Source organism: Schistocerca nitens, chromosome 4, assembly GCF_023898315.1.
Source record: "Schistocerca nitens isolate TAMUIC-IGC-003100 chromosome 4, iqSchNite1.1, whole genome shotgun sequence".
Lineage (NCBI taxonomy): Eukaryota > Metazoa > Arthropoda > Insecta > Orthoptera > Acrididae > Schistocerca > Schistocerca nitens.
In genome coordinates, this window is record NC_064617.1 from 713,331,187 (window position 1) to 713,351,290 (window position 20,104).

General features: G+C 43.5%; 1 protein-coding gene across 10 annotated transcripts in view; it reads left to right on the forward strand.

Moving 5' to 3' along the window:
• LOC126252757 (liprin-beta-1) overlaps positions 1-20,104 on the forward strand; it is a 1,040,988-nt gene that overhangs the window by 967,642 nt on the left and 53,242 nt on the right. For all 10 annotated transcript variants that reach the window (XM_049953679.1, XM_049953678.1, XM_049953677.1 and 7 more), the window contains 3 exons: positions 925-1,063; positions 5,969-6,109; positions 17,406-17,568. In XM_049953679.1, coding sequence (XP_049809636.1) covers positions 925-1,063; positions 5,969-6,109; positions 17,406-17,568 — 443 coding nt within the window. The remainder of the gene's footprint in view (positions 1-924; positions 1,064-5,968; positions 6,110-17,405; positions 17,569-20,104) is intronic.

The window sequence follows — 20,104 nt, forward strand, 5'->3', positions numbered from 1 at the left end:
TTCGGAGCCAGTGGCTCCTTCTTCTGGCAGAAGGGCTAAAGGGGAAATAAGAGGGGTGAAGGGGAATGAACTGGAGAAGTTTAGGAAAAGGGGTTGAGTTTGGAAAAGTCTCACACAGACCTGGGTCAGGGGAGACTTACTGGATTGGATGAGAAGGAAAGACTGATAGTGTCCCCAACAATCAGTCTTTCCTTCTCATCCCTTCAGGTAAGTATCCTCTGACCCTGGGTTCTGGATGACCTTTCCAAACTTAACCCCTTTTCCTAAACTTCTCCTGTTCCTTTCCCTTCACTGCTTTTCTGTCCCTTTCAACCCTTCTGCCAGGAGAAGAAGCCACTGGCTCTGAAAGCTTGCACAAGTAAAACCTCTTTTTATTCTGTGTTCTCCTGCTGCCGCTTGGTGAGTAGATTCTTTACCTATCCAATTACATCGTATTGTCAAAAATTGATTATTTTCTTTGTTAGATTATGTACAATTGTCATTTGCACATGCACTAACTGAAACACAGTTCTGAAGGCCAAGAAACCTACAGTTGTTAACCACTTATTTTCTGTCATTGACTGCAAATATGTTTTCATGGCTGAAGTGTATGTGTACATAGGCAAAATACTTTCAACTTTTTGAGAGATTTCTTGCTTGGGTGAGAAACAAAGAAAAGACACTTCTGTGGTGTTTGCCATCCTGTACACTGTTTTGATTATATGGTACATGATGTTCATCTTGGACTTGTGTCATTCTTGGGTATTGTCATGCTCCGGGTATTGTCATGCTCCGTAATAACCCCGCATGCCCCGCATATTCCAGAGCATGATGACATGGTGCATGCATAATTTAGATTTAAATAAATTACCTGTGTAGATTAACTAAATATATTACTTCCATATAAAAAAATTAACTTTGTTCTGTTACACATCTTGTTTCTAGCTGATGCTGAGAGGGTTGTGATTGAGGATTCACATGTAGAAGAAGAGGAGGAAGAGGAAGATGTAGGCTCAAGCTTGTCACCACAACAAAGTCCACTCCAGGCAACCAGAAACAAAGGAATTAAAAAGATATTTGGCAGGTATGTTTGCCCTGTTCCTAAATGCTAGAAATTTCTGTTTTTCGTTTTTCCATCTTGTTCTTACAACATTTTCGCCAAAACAAGTTATTTATTTATTGATGTCCAGTAGATACTGTTTCTAACAAAGCTGAAGACTGAAAGAAAAACTTGCAAATCTGTAATTTAGGAGGAAAACATAGTGCGCAGAAAAACAATTAAATGCTGCAGTAAAATGTAGTGCCTGATATTCAGATTCAACAGTAACTGAGAAAGTGTTCCAGTCATAGCTTCTGGAGTGTTTAAAAATTCCTTCATCAGAAAAAGAAGAAAGATAAGAAAAAAGAAAGAACATGATGAGCATAATTCACAGTTGTTGGAGGGTAGTAACACACTCACGAGGAATTGAATTGGAGGCAACCTAATTTAGTAACATATAGCACTCCCTTTTAAAGAGCATTCACACCTCACTTGAACAGGGGAACAGATGAATATCTACATGTTGTAGGAATGTACTTAAAGTCATTGTAACCCACTTTGGGAGTGGTGAATTGCCTTGCTCAAACTACAGATCACCTGTGCAGTTTTTCAGTTGAAGAGTAGCTCTGAATCATTTGCTGATATCAATTCTATTCGTTGTAAACACTCACTCACCTTGAGGATACCATCACCTGCTTGGACAGAACGTTTTTGGCAAAAGGAATGCTTTCGCTTTCACTTCTGTAATTCTTGTGTTTTGCTATTGGTTTCTACCAGTTGGTATTGCACCTCATCAGTCCAGGTGACATTTATCCATATTTATTATGAACACCACTCAAGAATCAGGCCTGAGGCCTGTTCGAACTGGCCGACTGCTGCCTACAAGGCACAACGAACAATGATCTATGATAGTGGAACGTGATCAGCATGTTGCCAATCCCTCCATCTATTATTGCTAGTAGATGAATCCAGATGACGCCACTGCTTCTTTATTGATGCAGCTCCTTACTTGGCCTCATGAGGCTGGGTGGACCTAGTTCCAGACTACCTTATCTCAGGAAAATATGAGGAGGCACCAAGAATCAAACCCATGTTCTTTTGCATTGAAGGCAATAACATGAACCGTCCAACTCTGGAGGTGGTAATTTTTTTTCCTTACCCATATTTTGAGTATCTAATGCATGTTTTTGTGTGTATGGGGTAATCTCTGCATGTTGTGAGCAAATCTACACATTTTCAGTGGTATCCTATAGCTAGAAGGTGGTTCTGTGTTATTTGGACGTTAACCACTTGTTATTGTTCACCAATGAGTTGATGAGTGATTTGTTGTACTGTGGCTCATCTCTGCTGTTACAATCCATTACAGTCTGCAGCAACATCTGTCATCAACACACTGTTGTCCATGGCAGTTGATTTCTGTTAATCGAGGTACTCATTAATGACATATAATGTAATTGGAGGGATAAAAAATTCACTCGCCAAGTTGCAGCAGGAGAAAATACAGAGAGAGATATTGACATTTGCAAGTTTTCAGAACCAGTGGCTTCTCCTTCTGGCAGAAGGGTTTAAGGGAAAGGAAGGAGGATGAAGGGAAAGGACTGGTGATGTTTAGGAAATGGGTACAGTTCGCAAAAGTCACCCAGAACCCTGGGTCAGGGAGACGTAACAGATAGGATAACAACTGGAAAAATATATACTATCAAAGGGAGAGCCACCTGTGAAATGATAGATGTTGTGTACCAGCTGTTATAAACACTGTTCGGCCTTTGTCTTGGTATGTCTACCACCAAGTTATCAGTTAGGATAAGTGGGCATAGACAGAGAGTATATGGGAAGAAACATGACTACAGAATAGCCAGGTACACATTTGCATAGGTAGTTCCACTGCAGCTCATTTATCATAACGGTTGGAGCAGCAAAATGAATGTACCAAACTTAAAGGAGATTGTGGAGAAATCAAGAATTGGGGAATGTATACCAGCCATGAAACAGAGCCCAGGTATGTCATAGGTAAAGCTTCAAATAAATTGGTAGGTGTCTTGTTATACAAATTGTGTAAAACATTACTAAACACTCATTCGAGAACCTCGAGTATGTTACGACATGTTTGTAAATTTGACCATCAGTTTCCACACTCCATAAATATTTTGAAACAGGCAAAGACTAAGTGGCTGACAAGTTTTTGGAAATATATGCTAAGGAATTGAGGACATTTACCAGCACATAGGCTTTCTAAATTTAGGGCTATCATGGATTGAAATGGAAGAAAAATATGGGTTGTGGATATTAAAAAGTACATTCTGGTGGTACACAACGTAGCATGAAGAGAGCTTAGTGTGAAAGAGAAGCTTCTTCCTTCAAACGTGTGCTTTTTAGATTAACATAATATGTGAAATGAGTTTCATGTTTGCTAAAATGCATTTGGGGAATTAGAATGAACTATTGTGGCCACTTAGAATGAATTCAGCGAACCTGCAATACGCATCCTATCCTATAAGAAGGCATTTAAAATTGTTATAACTGTGTTCATATTTGGCTGAAACACATTAAGGTTATCTTACTTTAGTTGGTAAAGGCTCTTGACTTTCAGAGACAATTCAGCCTATTACAGAAAATGTAATAGAGGTGACCTGATAATAGTTTGAATTGAGAATAGCTAGTACTAGTCGAAAGAGGGTGAAGTTGTTGAGAAAACCATTTCCATCAAAGTAATTTATTTACTTTATTAATTATTTATTAACCCCAAAACACACTGAAAAGGAAAAAAAGGGATAAATAAAATACACAATTTTCTGGACTGCAATGACTGAAATTGAATACACGTAGTATATTGGGCTTCGTCTTGTGATACTCAGCTAAAAGATCAACAGTGTAGGAAAAGATTGCTACTTACTGTATAGAAGACATGTCAAGTTGCAGACAGGCACAATTAAAAGACACTTAAATAAGCTTTTGACCACAGCCTTCATCAGCAAAAGAGAGACACAAACCATTCATACACACAATTGTGCCTGTCTGCAACTTGATGTGTCTTCTTTACAGTAAGTAGCAACTGTCTTTTCCTACATTGTTGACATTCCTTCCTGGAGTTTCCATTGGTTGATACTCAGGTAAAAAACATTCAAACCATATTCATAACACTACAGTGAAAGCACACAGCACAAATGGGCATGTAGTGTAGCACAGTGGGAAGACAGGCAGGCAGGCAGGCAAGCAAGATTCCTGTAGCCTGCACGGGTTGCGCACAGCTTGGCTTGGATGGGAGTGGAGAAGCTTGCTCATTCTGCTAATAGTGTGTGGGCAGCTTACCTGATTGGCAAGCATGGAGGGTTAAAAGCAGAATGTGTACACCTCTGTCTGCAGCATAGCAGTCGTGGTCTCAGTGCCTGTTTCACCTTACGTGCCATCTAAATTCTTCTTCCTGACACCAGCCTCTGAGAACTTATCAGGTGGAAACTGACAATACAGTATGTTACTGGTTCTTGCCACCCACTTGGCCTTAATTTATGTGATTTTCCTTGGTCTCAGCATTTCTTCTCAGTAACTATCCCTTTCTTTACTCCCAATTTGTTTTCTATATCTGCTATTTTGTGACCTGTCTATTTTTCCCCACCTTTACCATAGATTATGCACTTAGCTTTCCACTCTTGCATGACATTTTGTCAGTATCTCTGTCTTTCTTATTACCTTATCTTCAACCTTTAAGCTCTCGGGTTTTCAAATCTCATCATGTGCAGTCCCCAACAATCAGTCTTCCCTTCTCATCCCACCTGCTATATGTTCCTTGACTCACAGTTCTGGGTGACTGTTCTGTAAGTCTCCCCGTTTCCTAAACCTCACCAGTCCTTTTCCGTAGTAACTCTTAAACACCTGCATGATATTGGGGAGGAGGATTAAAACTGTTTTCTGCTGCTGTACTGTTCATATTATGAGACCCTACATGCAATGACAAATGTAACAAAAAATGTTTGACAAGTATATAGATAGTGAAAAGTTTTACTGCACACCTGGTGTAAGCTCATATCACTTATCTGCTTACGTGGTGATCACTGTATCTAAATAATTGAGAGTAGGATGTGCATTGTAACATAGTAATTAACTATTCATTGCAGAGTTGGAACAGTCTCACATGATACAGCCAGATATACAGTGTTTGCAAGCTCATTGTGATAGCCTTTTTATATTCACTAGATTTTGTTAATAGTGGGATAAATAGAATGTCACTGAATTGATTTCCATTACCAAATTTAACAGTACTTCCAATATTTCTGTTTTGTTGGTAAATGTGACTAATGAATTTTACTTAACTGCTTTGTGATGTGACTTATTGTTAGAACTTGTAACAAACTTGACTCATCCTTTTCTGTACTTGCATACAATGTGACACCAGTGATATTATGTCTCAAACTGTCACCTCCACTACTAACACAATATAATTCCACTGTATGCAGGGTATGTTTTGATGTTCCATTTGCACAAGTTCTTATCTTTTCCTACCACTTTCCAATTGCTATGCTCCACTATTGTTCTCCAACTACACGCTGAACAACACTGTACTTGCATGCTGTCAATACAGAAAGGCAACACACGTTCTGCCTGCACCCACCTAGAAGTTTCCGTGGTGCTGATGACCTCGATGTTGAGCGCCCATAAGCCCCAAAACACACACACACACACACACACACACACACACACACACACACACAGAAGTTTCCGTGTAAATACATTAAAAAGCATTTTTCCTTGGATAGTGCAATAAAAATTCAAACTCAAAAGTTGGAATAAGTGAAACCATAATATTTTTAACATGTTCAGGGCAAAGAAGTGGAGTGAGGACCAACATTTTCCATTACAAATCAGGCAGTAACAAAAGTAACACAAGCTGACATCTGCTTTATTTTATTATTTGCAATATATTCATGAAACTGCTTACTACTAAATATTTTACAGGATGAAACGTAGTGGATCAGGCAATCTAGAGGACCTTCCAATTCCATCTTTGATGACAGATGGAGAGTTTCGGAGGGGAGGTGTGCGTGCTACTGCTGGTCCACGGCTTGGCTGGAACTCACAGCCACCTCCTCCACCATTGTAAGTACCTGATTGTACTGCTGGATATACTTACTGCAATGGTTTTCACTTTTGTGTTTCAAGAATAAGCTTATGTTATTTTGCTTCTGTAATTAGGCAAGTTTAAAGGTAGTGTGTGCAAGTCTTTTTATTTTAGTTCATCAGGGAGATGCTAATAAAATAATTAAATCCGATAACAGTATTTTATTATTGTTCCTCTTTGTTTTTGGCTGTGGCTCATAGTTTTTATGTAAGCCATATTTACACATGTGGTTAATCAGAACACTGCAATGTAACTGTGAAAATTTGTTCATTGTGTCAACAGTTGTATTATTCCCCTTGCACTACACAGTAACCTGTGCAGCAGGTGCTTTGATGTACACATACTAAAAGGAGAACTCACTGAGCTTGATCCCACAGGACATGTCTGATATTTGTCTGAAAGACCTACACTGTAGTGCCAAAACATTAAGACCACTGCCCACTATGAGACTGAGTGCCACCTGACGGCATTGCAGGTATGGTAAGGAAAGTATGTAAGTTGAGCAGACACGAATGGGGAATCATTCAAGTAACAACATGGGTCCAGATGAGTAATTCACTGACATAAATGACTTCTACTGAGAATGAACAATGGAAAATGCAGGATGGTATAACGATAATATTATGTAAAGGATAGATTACTATGTGCTATATAGAGGGGATGTTGAGTCGCAGACAGGCCCAACTAAAAGACTACTAAACATACGAGCTTTTAGCCAAAAGGCCTTCTTCTAAAATAGACAACCATACATATTCACACGAGCACAATTCACACACCTGACCAGTGTCTCTGGCCACTGAAGCCGAATGGCAAACAACTGCACATAATGGGAGAAGCAATCTGGGTGGAGCGGGGAGGGTGAGGGATAGCAGGGTAGGGGTGGGAGATGGTAAAGTGCTGCTTGTGGGAGCATACAGGCTGTTTATCCTTGTCGCCACTGTAGTGTCCTCATTGCCACTGCAGAGTGTTGTGCCATAGGAATCGAGGGAGAGGATGTTGTTTGATGGCCAGTATTGTCTTCCTACAACACAACTAGACACATATATTAACAGGGTTCTGTACTTACTTAAACAGGAAGCTATTTAACTTCAAGGGTCCATGTGTTCTGGTACAAGCTCTTCACTAATAGTCCATGTTAGCCTCACTGCTGCTGAAATACAAGTTACGCTATGCGATGAATGACAGATGCTGAACTAGAGTGTGAGTTAGTGTGGCAGTGAGTGAGCTAGTGACTGAGACTGAGGACCTCTGGTCAGCAGCGGTGATCTAAATACTTGCAGTTGAGAGGGTGTTGGTGGCGTGTCTGTCTTAGACCTCTCTCCTGATAGACGCACTTGGTCCACACCTACTACCGATCTTCTTGCTACATCATTGCCGACCGAAGTGTTGGCGACAGCTTATGCCAGCATGCAGGCACTCGGTGGGGACAGGATAGGGCAGCTAGGTGAAGTCACGAGGTTAGGCGAGGCAGGGAAGGGGTTGTAGTAGCCACCAGAAAGATCGCGGGAGGCGCACATTGGCACGGCGCGTCACGGGCGGTAGTTGCCACAAGTAGAGTCCCGTCCACCAGAGGGCACGCGAGAATTCGGACGCGACCTCTGCCGGCGTAACAACAAGAACAACAACAACAACAACAACTCCAGCAGCACGGGCCGTGCCGAGTCAGTCAACATCGGGCATGCCTAGGACACAGTCCCGGTCTACGCTAAGTGAAGTGCGACGTAAACGTGAACAGTGTTACTACACAATTGGCGACGAGTATGGTCGTTCTTTCGCGTGTTGCGTCGTTGTTCCGGTTTCGCAGTTTCTCCACGGCATGGAGGATTTGGTGCGAGTTTTGGTTGCGCAGCAGACGGAACTCATGGCCACCATGAAACAAGTGCTTCCGGCGTTGCTCTCCACGCCGTCTGCTCCGGCGCAGTTCCCTCCTCCCTTTCCCCCATATGACGAGACGGCGGAGGATTGGGACGCATATGAACATCGCCTTCGGCAGCATTTCCAGGCGTTTCATGTTGCCAAGGTGGAGGTATGTCGTGCTCTCTTCTTGTCTTGGATACCTCCCTCGCTGTATCAAGTTTTGCGGCAGCTAGCGCCATTGCAGGAACCCTCGTCCTTGTCTTTTGACGCATTGTGTTCGTTGCTGTCTTCATATTATCGCCGCCGCACTCATGTTGTGGCGGCTAGGGTCGAGTTCTATCAATGCAAGAAACAGCCCCATCAGTCTTACCGGGCGTGGGCCGCTACCCTGCATGGTCTTAGTCGCAAGTGTCATTTTGTCACGGAGCAGTCGCGAGAGTCGTATGCCCACGTTATGGTACGCGACGTCATTGTTCGTTCGGCCCCTGATAGGGAGGTCCGGCAACGGGCCCTGCAGTTAGAAGACCCTTCCCTCGAGGAAGTTCTGTCCATTGCTCAATCGTATGAAGTCTCTCACGCGGCAGGTCAACAGCTGGAAGCGTGGTGCGACGTCGCGGAGGTTCAGGGTGGCGCGGCCGCGTCCACTGTGTCCGGGGTGGACGACGTGCGAGCGGTGCAATCCGGCCGTTACGGCCGCTCCCGCACGGCGCGTAAACAGAATTCCGGCCGCCGGCCCCTGTTGCCGTCCTGTGCATCGTGCTATATACATCACGATCGGTCAGAGTGCCCCCAGCGTTGGGCCGTTTGTCGCAAATGTAATAAAAAAGGTCACATTGCTAAAGTTTGCCGCTCAGCCTCAAAGGCATCGAAGGAAGCAAGTACAGAGGACATGGACGTTGACATTCAGGAAGTTTCATCGGGCCAGGCTCCCGACGCATCGGCCCACAAACTCTTTATCGAGGTGTCGGTTCGGTCGCGCCGGCTACAACTGCAAGTAGATACGGGGGCGGCAGTTTCGTTGTTGAATGCACAAACTTATTCCGACCTTGGATCGCCCCCGTTGGCGCCAGTTTACCGGCGTCTACGCGGTTATGGTAAACAGTTCATTCCCCTACTGGGTCAATTCACTACCGACGTGACTTACAAATCAGTCACTCGGCCTATTACTTTTATTGTTGTCAGTGATGCGAGCTCCGCTAACCTTTTTGGCCTGGATGCCTTTCAGGCTTTCGGTTTTTCTATTGCTGACACCATACAGTTGGTCTCCGACGACGTTCCCTATCACTCATTGGAATCTTTGATCTCAGACTTTCCAGATATTTTTGAGGAAGGCCTGGGGCGTGTTTCCGATTTTGAAGCTCACTTAACGTTGAAGGCGTCGGCTCGCCCGCGTTTTCTACGCGCGAGACAGATCCCCTTGGCTCTCCGCCCTCAGGTAAAGGAAGAGCTAGACCGGCTGACAGCCCTAGGGGTCGTTCTTCCCGTTTCTTCCAGTGAGTGGGCTTCGCCCCTCGTTATTGTCAAGAAGCCCTCAGGAAACTTACGTCTTTGTGGCGATTTCAAGGCCACCATTAATTCCCAATTGGTGGTGGACACCTATCCTTTGCCTCGTGCTGATGAATTGTTCTCCGCCATGGCGGGTGGCCAATATTTTTCGAAAATCGATCTGTCGGAGGCTTATCATCAGATACCTCTTGATGAGGACTCCAAATGGCTGGCGGTCGTCAACACCCCGTTTGGCCTTTACCAATACCAGCGGTTGGCTTTTGGAATATCCAGTGCCCCGGCGATATTCCAGCGTTATCTTGAGCATGTCACGTCGACAATCCCTCATTGTATTAATTACCTGGATGACATAATTGTCACAGGCCGCAGCACGAAGGAACACTTGCACAACCTTCGCACCCTCTTTCTCAAATTCAGGTCTGTGGGCTTGCGTTGCAACCTGCATAAGTCAACCTTCTTCCAACCGTCCATTGAGTATGTGGGCTACACCATATCTCGGCATGGCATACAGCCACTAGGAAGTTTGGTCCAAGGTATCGTCAACCTTCCTCGGCCCACTTCGCTGAAAGAGTTACAAGCTTTTTTAGGCAAGATAGCCTATTACCACCGGTTCATTCCCAGGGCTTCCACTATAGCCCACCCCCTGTACTGCCTTCTGCACAAGGGTGTTCCTTTTGATTGGTCGCCTGCATGCGAGCGAGCGTTCACCTCGTTGAAGGGCCTCCTCACTTCAGCCCCTTGTTTGGCTACTTTTGATCCCCGTAAGCCGTTGGTCCTGGCTACAGATGCTTCGCAGTATGGGGTGGGGGCGGTCCTGGCCCATCGCAATGCAGACGGTTCCGAGCAACCACTGGCGTTTGCATCTAAAACGCTTAGTCCTGCGCAGGCCATTACTCCCAGGTGGAAAAAGAGGCTTTGGCCATTGTCTACGCTGTTACCAAGTTTCACCCTTTCTTGTACGGCACGAAGTTTCAGTTAATCACTGACCATAAGCTGTTAATATCGTTATTTGGCCCCACCTCTCAGATTCCGGATAGGGCGGCCCACAGACTACAGCGCTGGGCCTTGTTCCTCTCTAAGTACCATTATGACATTCATTTTCGCCCTACAGGACAGCATGCCAACGCCGACGCTCTTTCCCGTCTTCCGGTGGGCCCGGATCCTACGTTCGATCGAGAGGAGATTATGTGTTTTCATTTGGATGTGGCATCCCGCCAAGCAGTTGATGGCTTTCCGATCACTAGTTCTCGAGTCGCCAGGGAAACGGGCGGCTGACCCGGTTCTCCGGCAAGTAGTTCGCCTCATTCAGCAGGGGTGGTCCTCCCGCCCTCCAGGCCGGGCCTCGGACCCTCTTCGTAATTATTTTCTTCTACGAGACCGCCTCTCGGTCTTGGAAGGAGTTCTCCTTCTGGCTACCGATGATACATCTCCTCGCGTGGTTGTTCCTGCAGATTTACGAAGGGAGGTCCTCACGTTATTACATGCGGGGCACTGGGGTGTTTCCCGTACTAATACCTTGGCTCGCAGACATGTGTACTGGCCCGGTATTGACAGAGAAATTGAGCACTTGGTGGCCGCCTGTTCCCAGTGTGCGAGCCTACAAGCATCTCCCAGGGCAGCGTTCTCTTCATGGCCGCCGGCAACACAAGCATGGGAACGTGTTCACATCGATTTTGCGGGCCCGTTTCTCAATGGCTTTTGGCTCATTGTCATTGATGCTTATTCCCGATTCCCATATGTGGTTCGCTGCTCCTCAACCACTTCAGAAGTTGCAATCCAGGCACTAGCAAAAATCTTTTCTGTGGAAGGTCTGCCAATCACCCTGGTCTCCGACAATGGACCGCAGTTTATTTCGCAGACCTTCCAGGATTTTTGTAGGCGCTTCGGTATTCGGCACGTTTGCTCTCCCCCCTTCCATCCACAATCGAATGGGGAAGCCGAGCGCATGGTGCGCTTATTTAAGACGCAGATGAAAAAGTATGTGCACGAATTTCCTGCAGAGGAAGCCTTGACGTTTGTCTTGAGGGCATACCGGACCACACCAATGGGCGACCGCAGCCCCGCAGAGCTCCTCCATGGGCGTCAACCTAGGACTCTGCTGCACCTCCTCCGGCCTGGTCCTCGCCAGTCTTCACAAAACGAAGTACCTGGCTTTCCACTGGGTATGTCGGTCTGGGCCCGTGGGTTTGGTCGCAATCCACGTTGGATACCGGCGGTGGTCCTGCGCCGAAATGGCCGCCGGCTCTATACCTTGCAGGCGGGGGATCGGGTGGTACGTCGTCACCAAAATCAGCTACGTCCAAGTTCGGGCACCCACCCTCCGACCTCTCGGACACCGGCTTCCCCATTGCCGGCACCTGCATTGGTTTCACAGGGGACGTTACCTCCTCTCCCCGCTGTGACTCTGCCGCACTGCGATGGTTCTCAGCCTTGGCAGCCTCCAGTAGCTCCAGCACCGGCATCGCCATCATTCGAGATGCCCCAGCGAGAGCCGGCCCCCCTAGCAGGTTTGGTTTCTCAGGGGGCTAGTTCACCTGTGGTTGTCCCTTCCCCTTCATCCCCACCACTGGGTCTTGCCCCTCCCGAGGTGGAACGGGATCCGGAGTTCGACAGCTTGTCACCCGTTCTGTCCTGAGCTCCGGTTGTGGGACGACGGGGGCCTCTTCGTGTGGGTCACTTCCAGCCGTATTCGAAGGTTCCAGCTCGAGGGTTGGCAGATCCCCTCGACTCCGGCCATCCAATGGATGTGGAGGTCATCGCTCCTGCCCGACGCTCCACCTTCCGACGCAGTGGATCACAGTGGCTTCACCCCCCGAAGGAGGAGGAGTGTAGTAGCCACCAGAAAGATCGCGGGAGGCGCACATTGGCACGGCGCGTCATGGGCGGTAGTTGCCGCAAGTAGAGTCCCGTTCACCAGAAGGCACGCGAGAATTCGGACGCGACCTCTGCCGGCGTAACAACAAGAACAACAACAACAACAACAACTCCAGCAGCACGGGCCGTGCCGAGTCAGTCAACATCGGGCATGCCTAGGACACAGTCCCGGTCTACGCTAAGTGAAGTGCGACGTAAATGTGAACAGTGTTACTACAGGGGTGAACGGAAAAGGAGGAAATAAAGATGGGGAAAAAAGACTGGGTGCATTGGTGGATTTATAGTGTTGTGCAGTGGTGGAGTGGGAGCAGGGAAGAGGGTAGCTGGATGAAGGACAGTGTCAACCAAAAGTTGAGACCAGGAGGGCCATGGGAATGTTGGATGTATTGTAGGGAAAGTTCGCACCTGTGCCGTTCAGAAAAGCTAGTGTTTATAGGAAGGATCCAGATGATGCAGGCTGTGAATCAGTCATTACAGTGAAGAACATAGCATTGGGAAAACATAGTGTTGGGCAGCATGCTCAGCAGCTGGGTGATCTCGTGGCATCAATTTGTTGGTCGCCACTCATGTGGGCAGACAGCCTGTTTATTGTCATGCCCCTGTAGAACACAGTACAGTGGTTGTAGCTTAGTTTGTAAATCACATGAATGCTTTCACAGATAGCCCTATCTTCAATGCTTGTAACCAGACTAGACTAGATGATTTAGAGGGCAAGTCTTGCATCTAGGTTTTTGAATATGACCCTTGAGGCAAGAGGTTGGGAGTAGGGGTGGATTGGGGATGGACGAGGATATTGGATAGATTTGGTGGGCAGTGGAATTTCGGAATACCTTTTCTTCATGGTCCTTAGGTGAAATGTACATTGGCGACAGTAGGATTGTTTTGCAGTCAGCTTTAAAATCCATGTCTCTAAATTTTATGAGTAGTGTTCCTCAAAAACTTCACCTTCCCTCCAGGGATTCCCATTTGAGTTCCATAAGTATCTCCGTAATACTTGCTTATTGATCAAACCTACTGGTTACAACTCTACCAGCCTGCATGTGAATTGCTTCAGTGTTTGTTTTAATCTGACCTGTTTGGGATTCCAGCAGTACTCAAGAGTACTAGTGTATATACAGTCTCGATCCACACTTTCCTAAAACTCTCCCAATAAACTGAAGTTAACCCTTCATCTTCCCCACTACAGTCTTTACATGCTCATTCCATTTTATGTCAGTTTGCACCATTACACCTAGATATTTAATCGTCCTGATTGTGTCTAGTAGCACACTACTCATCTGCATTAACTTACATTTTTCAACTTACCAAACGAGAAAGGGTTGCTATGTTGGTAGACACAATAAAAAACACAAACACACACACAAGTATTCAAGCTTTCGCAACCCCTGGTTGCTTCATCAGGAAAGAGGGAAGGAGAGGGAAAGACGAAAGGATGTGGGTTTTAAGGGAGAGGGTAAGGAGTCATTCCAATCCCGGGAGCGGAAAGACTTACCTTAGTGGAAAAAAGGACAGCTATACACTTGCACACACACACATCCATCCGCACATATACAGACACAGGCAGACATATGTAAATGCAAAGAGGTTGGACAGAGATGTCAGTCGAGGCGGAAGTTGCCGCTCCTCGTATCTCACCTATCATTCAACAACATCTTTGCCTCTGTACTTCTGCCTTGACTGACATCTCTGCCCAACTCTTTGCATTTACGTATGCCTTCCTGTGTCTTTATATGTGCGGATGGATATATCTGTGTGTGTGTGTGTGTGTGTGTGTGTGTGTGTGTGTGTGTGTGTGCGCGCGCGCGCGCGCGCGCTAGTGTATACCTGTCCTTTTTCCCCCTAAGGTAAGTCTTTCCGCTCCCGGGATTGGAATGACTCCTTACCCTCTCCCTTAAAATCCACATCCTTTCATCTTTCCTTCTCCTTCCCTCTCTCCTGATGAAGCAACCAGGGGTTGTAAAAGCTTGAATATTTGTGTGTATGTTTTTTATTGTGTCTATCAACATACCAACGCTTTCTCATTTGGTAGGTTAAAGCATCTTTGTTTTTTATATATATTTTTCCCACGTGGAATGTTTCCCTCTATTATATTCTTGTCATTAATTTGAACTTACATTTTTCTACATTTAGAGCTAGCTGCTATTCATCACACCAACTAAAAACTTTGTCTAAGTCGTCTTGTATCCTTGTACAGTCACTCAACGATAATACCTTTCCATACACTACAATGTCATCAGCAAACAGCTGCAGATTGCTGCTCACCCTGTCTGTCAGGTCATTTATGTATACAGAAAATAATAGTGATCCTATCACAATTCCATTGGGCGCTCCTGATGACACCCTTGTCTCTGAATACTTGCCATCGATGATATTGTATTTGAGCTCATTACTTAAGAAGTCTTCAAGCCACTCACATATCAGGGAACCTATTACGTATGCTTGTACCTTCGTTAACAGCCTGCATTGGGGCACCATGTCAAGTGCTTTTAGGAAATCTAGGAATATGGAATCTGCCTGTAGTCCTCCATCCATAGTTCGCCATATATCATCTGAGAAGAGGGGAAGCTGAGTTTCACACCAGTGATGCTTTCTAAAACATGCTGATTTGTGGACAAAAGCTTTCCATCTCAAGGAACTTTATTATATTTGTTCAAGAATTCTGCAGCAGACTGATGTTAAAGATAGATATTGGTCTGTAATTTTTGGGGGTCAGTTCTCTTACCAGTCTTATATTCAAATGTCACCTGTGCTTTTTTTCCAGTCGCTTGGGACTTTGCACTGGTCAAGAGATTCATGATAAATGCAAGCTAAATATGGTGCCAATGCTGTAGAGTACTCTTTGTAAAACCAAATTGGATTGTACCCGGACCTGGCAACTTACCCATTATTTACTCTTGCAGTTACTTCTCTATACAGGGATGCCTTTTACTACACCCTCCATACATGAGTGTGTGCTGTGGTCAAATGAAGGTATGTTTGCACTATCATCGTGCTTGAATGATTTCTTAGGTGCAAAATTTGGTCCCTGCTCGTCGTGTAAGTTGGCAGCACTGCCCTGCCGTACTGCTGCCCATTGATACACCTATGATGCCGTCTGCTGCTTCGATGTCCCCTTGTTGTTATTGTGACTGTGTAATATCATCTTCTTTCTTGTAAGTCTCTCTGGCGACTTGAAATGGGTTCCATTCAATTATCTGCATATACCAATGTACTAAGTTTACATTATCATTCAGTATAAGGTCTTTCACAAAATTTCTCTCAACCACGGTTTCTATGTACTATGGCTTTTTAACTGTTTTCCTGGCACAGAGTAGTTCCTTTTTGTCCTTTTACCTGCACCTATCTGTGAACTCATCGCAGCAGATAGGCGGTAGGAAAGCCAAGCAGAAACCTTCTGTACTGCAACTCGCACCAGGATGCGTACAATGTAACTATTCTAAAAATTGGGAAGAGGTCTTCATTTTGAATGAAAGGTGGAAATACTGGCAGAACTTCGGTATATTCTGAAGTTGAGAATTACAGGTTCACTGCCAAGCCCGTGCTAATCCTAACACAGTCATGCACAAACTCTTTCATTCACGTTAGCAAGTTTATGGTAATGTATTTCCCGAAATCTGAACAGCTACGAAACACAGATTGTTCTTAAATGAAAATGATCACCACACTATTAAGTTTATCAGTGTGTAATGCATTTAGGTTTTTGCTCACTGATCTGCTCAATATGACATGCAGAATTACTGTCTTTTCTCATACACAAAATTACTTAAAAAATCCATACTTTCTAAAAAAACACACCGGAATAAATATGGCTTCACTTCAAAGCACTCTTGAGGCATGTAGCACAACTAAAACTGGCAAATCATAACTTACTTCGGAGCTCATACTGCACACGACCATACCATTGAAATGCTGGGCTCCAACTGTCTAGACTGCTGTAAGCATTATTTATCTCCAAGAGAAAAGATGTGAATAGCCAATCAACAAATAACAAACTTTCGAACTGTAATTTTTCCCGAAATAAATATTTAATATTCTGATATTTTGTTTATACTTTACGTTATGAACTATTTTCATTTACACTCAAATTAGCTTTCCTTTTACCATAAACTTACTTAACTTATTATGATACAAAATTCCCTATCGTCTGCATTCACGCTGTCTTAAAACTTGTTCACACTACAGCGTTCATTAGTAGAACAATGATCTACTTATGTACTTTAGACCACATTCATGCATCATTCACACTACTAAAAGCATATACAAAACTGAACAAACATAAATAAAAAAAGCCTTCGAGAAATAAACAGAACAATTCACAAAAACATTCTCTTGACCTGTTTCTTGAATGTCTCTGTGTGCTACTGGATGTAAATTAGAACTACGTACTCAACTGAACCTGCTTCAGACCATGCACGCATGAGTCATTCTACCGATACACAGGCTCTATACAGGAGCAATATAAGGCACCACGCCTCACAAGCACCGTTCCATGGACACATGCTACTGGAGTTAGTATCGTGGTATGATGGACATTTAGCTGGACTTCATTGTATAACATTTTTCCAGCAGTTCTGAAAGAGTTATTGTACTAGAGGGACAAATTCTTAAATAATTTAACAATAAATAAAACAGTGGAAATGGAGTTCTGTAAATAAGCACGTCTACAGAAAAATAGTAATCAGAAATACAACTGAACAGGCTAACAGAATCCAGAACATTCACATGTGTAGCTTTATTTTGAATATTACTAGTAAGAGTAGTTACACAGAGAGATTGAAGACTGATGTATTTCTGAGCATCAGAAAAAGAATAGCTTGTACTTTTGTATATACTAACACTTTCTCCTAGATCTCTGTCTCTTGGATTTTTCTGTATAACAGGCCGTCTTCAAGGAGTCATACAGATTTTGTGTCACTCCTTGTGTCATTTTCATGTAGTTCTAGATGCATTAAGTTTGTGTGTCATGGAGGGACATAATGTTTTAAACTGATGCCAGTTCTGTGTTTGATAAAGTGTAACTGTGGTTTTATTTTACAGACCTGATGGACCTTTTGCTCAATGGGATAGTGACTCCGTTGCCCGCTGGTTGACAGAAATGGGCTTAGAATGCTACGCTATTGAGGCAAAGCGGTGGGTGAAGAGTGGTGCTCAACTGTTGGCTGCATCACAGCAAGAGATTGAAAAGGAGCTTGGAATAAAGGTTTGGGTTTTCACAAATTTTTGTCATTGGAATGTGGGTACCATACCAGCAGAAGCTCTGGACAGGAAAATGAATGAATGAAGTTGAATTTTGCCATTGAGATATTTCATGAAGATTAAATAGAAAACATAGAGACTTTATTTTAGAGTTTATCAACATCTTGATTTAAATGGACTGCACAAATTCTTATTAATGATTACTCAGTTTCTACTTGATTGACTGGGAAAGGGTGAGTGGATACAGTTGTAAGCCACATGCTTTAAAAATGGAAGACTGAAAAGTTCAGTAACAGAGATGATTGAAAATCTTTGTTGTTTATTTTCAGAAAGACATCACAAGCAAACATTCAATGCATGCAGTTAACTTCATTAGTTGTTTTGAATCCTACTTACTTTTGGTACCCTAACATAGTTTAATGTAACTACTAAGTTTTGAAGCAGAATTAATGCATTGTCTAGAAACATCATCTAGATTTCTAGCTAGTTTGGTAAAGCAGAGCAGAGTGATTTGTGCATGTGTAGTTCCACCCTAAGTTTAAGAAGTTCTTATTTACCAAGTGAGAATCGGTAGTAGCAAAGAACTTATTTTTGATTGTGTCATATATTTTCCAGTTATTTGTTAGTATACACTAGTGCTACCAGTGCATCTGTTAAAAAGGATAAAGATATAAAACATGTATTCTTGGTAGATTTCAAGATAAGAAACCAAAGAATGATACTGAAAAAAAAGAAAAAGTATCTTGCTTTCTATCCTTCAAGCCTACAAAAGAAAACCACCATGCAAGCTAAGACAGAACTGACATATATTAAGAAATAAATAAGGACCCACAGAAAATGGCACATGCGTACTGAACTAATCAACTTTAAGTGATTTTTGAAGTCTGAGTGATTTTTCAAATTTTACGTGCAGTTGTGTACGAACTTTGGGTGTTGCTGCAAGCAAACTTTGGGAGCAGTTGCAGACTCCTGCAGCTGAGTGGTCAGTGCGCCTAATTGCCATGTGGAGGACCTGTCTTCGATTTGCGGTACTGCCTGGGATTTTTCCTTGGTTAGAGAACTGGAATTGGGTGCACTCAGCCTCATGATGCCAATTAAGGAGCCACTTCACCGATTAGTATCTGCTCCAGTTCACAAAAACTGACAGTGGCTGGGAGTGGTGTGGCAATCCCCTACACCCCTCTTTACTGCATCTAGACCACCATTGGTGGATGTGGATGGATTCTGTCAATGGAGTTTACTCTCTGGATGGAGTTTAGGTTTACAGTTGCTTACTTTGGTAGCAGATGCGAGCACTGAGAGTGGATCGGGTGCCAGGAGTGGGTGGTAGCCAGCTTGGATACTGTTAAAGTGTGTAGGATCCCCAATAGGTCAGATCAAAGAAAGACATCGAAGCAGTTCAGAAACCTGTATGTTCGATCATCAAGCAAGTATTACGGAGATGCTTTGTCAACTTAAATGGGAATTCCTGGAGGAAAGAGATTCTTTTCATGAAGCACTACTGAGAAAATTTATAGAAAAGGCATTTGTAACTGTTACTGTGAAGGTAGCATAAGAGAAAATAGGGTTTTCATGGAGACATATAGACAGTTGTTTTTCTCTTGCTGTGTTTGTGAGTGGAATAGGTATGGAATTGAGTAGTAGTGGTACAAGGTGCCCTCTGCTAAACATTGTATGCTGGCTTGTGGAGTATGTGTGTACATGTAAATGTAGAATTACCAGCTTCAGCAGGAATTGCCAACTTACATGAAATCATGATACAGATAAATATCCAGGTGCATGAGGCATTCTTATGCACAGTAAATAAAGCGGAAAAACCCACTATTAGTTAAAGTTGGAAGTCTCATGATGTGTTACAAAAGTCAGTTTTGGGCCACCCATGAAATAATTTGTGCTATTTTACTGAGGCATAAAAAAGGTAGAGAGAAACCAACAGAAATTTTGGAAGTAGCGTGTACTGTAACATGCAAAATAGTTTTCGTGCAGCAGTGCTTGTTTAAGAAAATAGAACCATGCTCTTACCTCTTTAAGTAGCATGATTTTCATTCTCAGAGATGACATTTCCTATGTTTGTGCCTTAGTCTAGATAAATAACATCCTTTCCAGGGTTATTTAAGAACATGGTATCTTCTGTGACAATAATAGTTAAAGTCTGATGATGGCCTTATAAGCTGAAAACGTTAAAGCTGAAAACATTAACCCGAGTAAATGAATCCTGTAGAAGATAAGCAATATAGTGCAAATTATTGTTTTAACATCACCATACTACTTGGTGAGTTGTGGAAACTGAGTATTAGAAGAACTATCTATGAACTGATAAAATTGTATATCCACAACAGGAAACAGTTGGTGCTTCTTAAAACACACAGTGTGTCATTCAGATGTGAAATTACTAATATCAGAATAATTTTAACTGAAAATCACAAAATAATTTTAACTGTAAATCCTTTTTACTCTCCATACGAGTTATTTGTCTTCCTCCAAAATAAATAGGCAGTGAATGTATTTAAATCTCATACTAATAGGTAATTTGCAAGCAG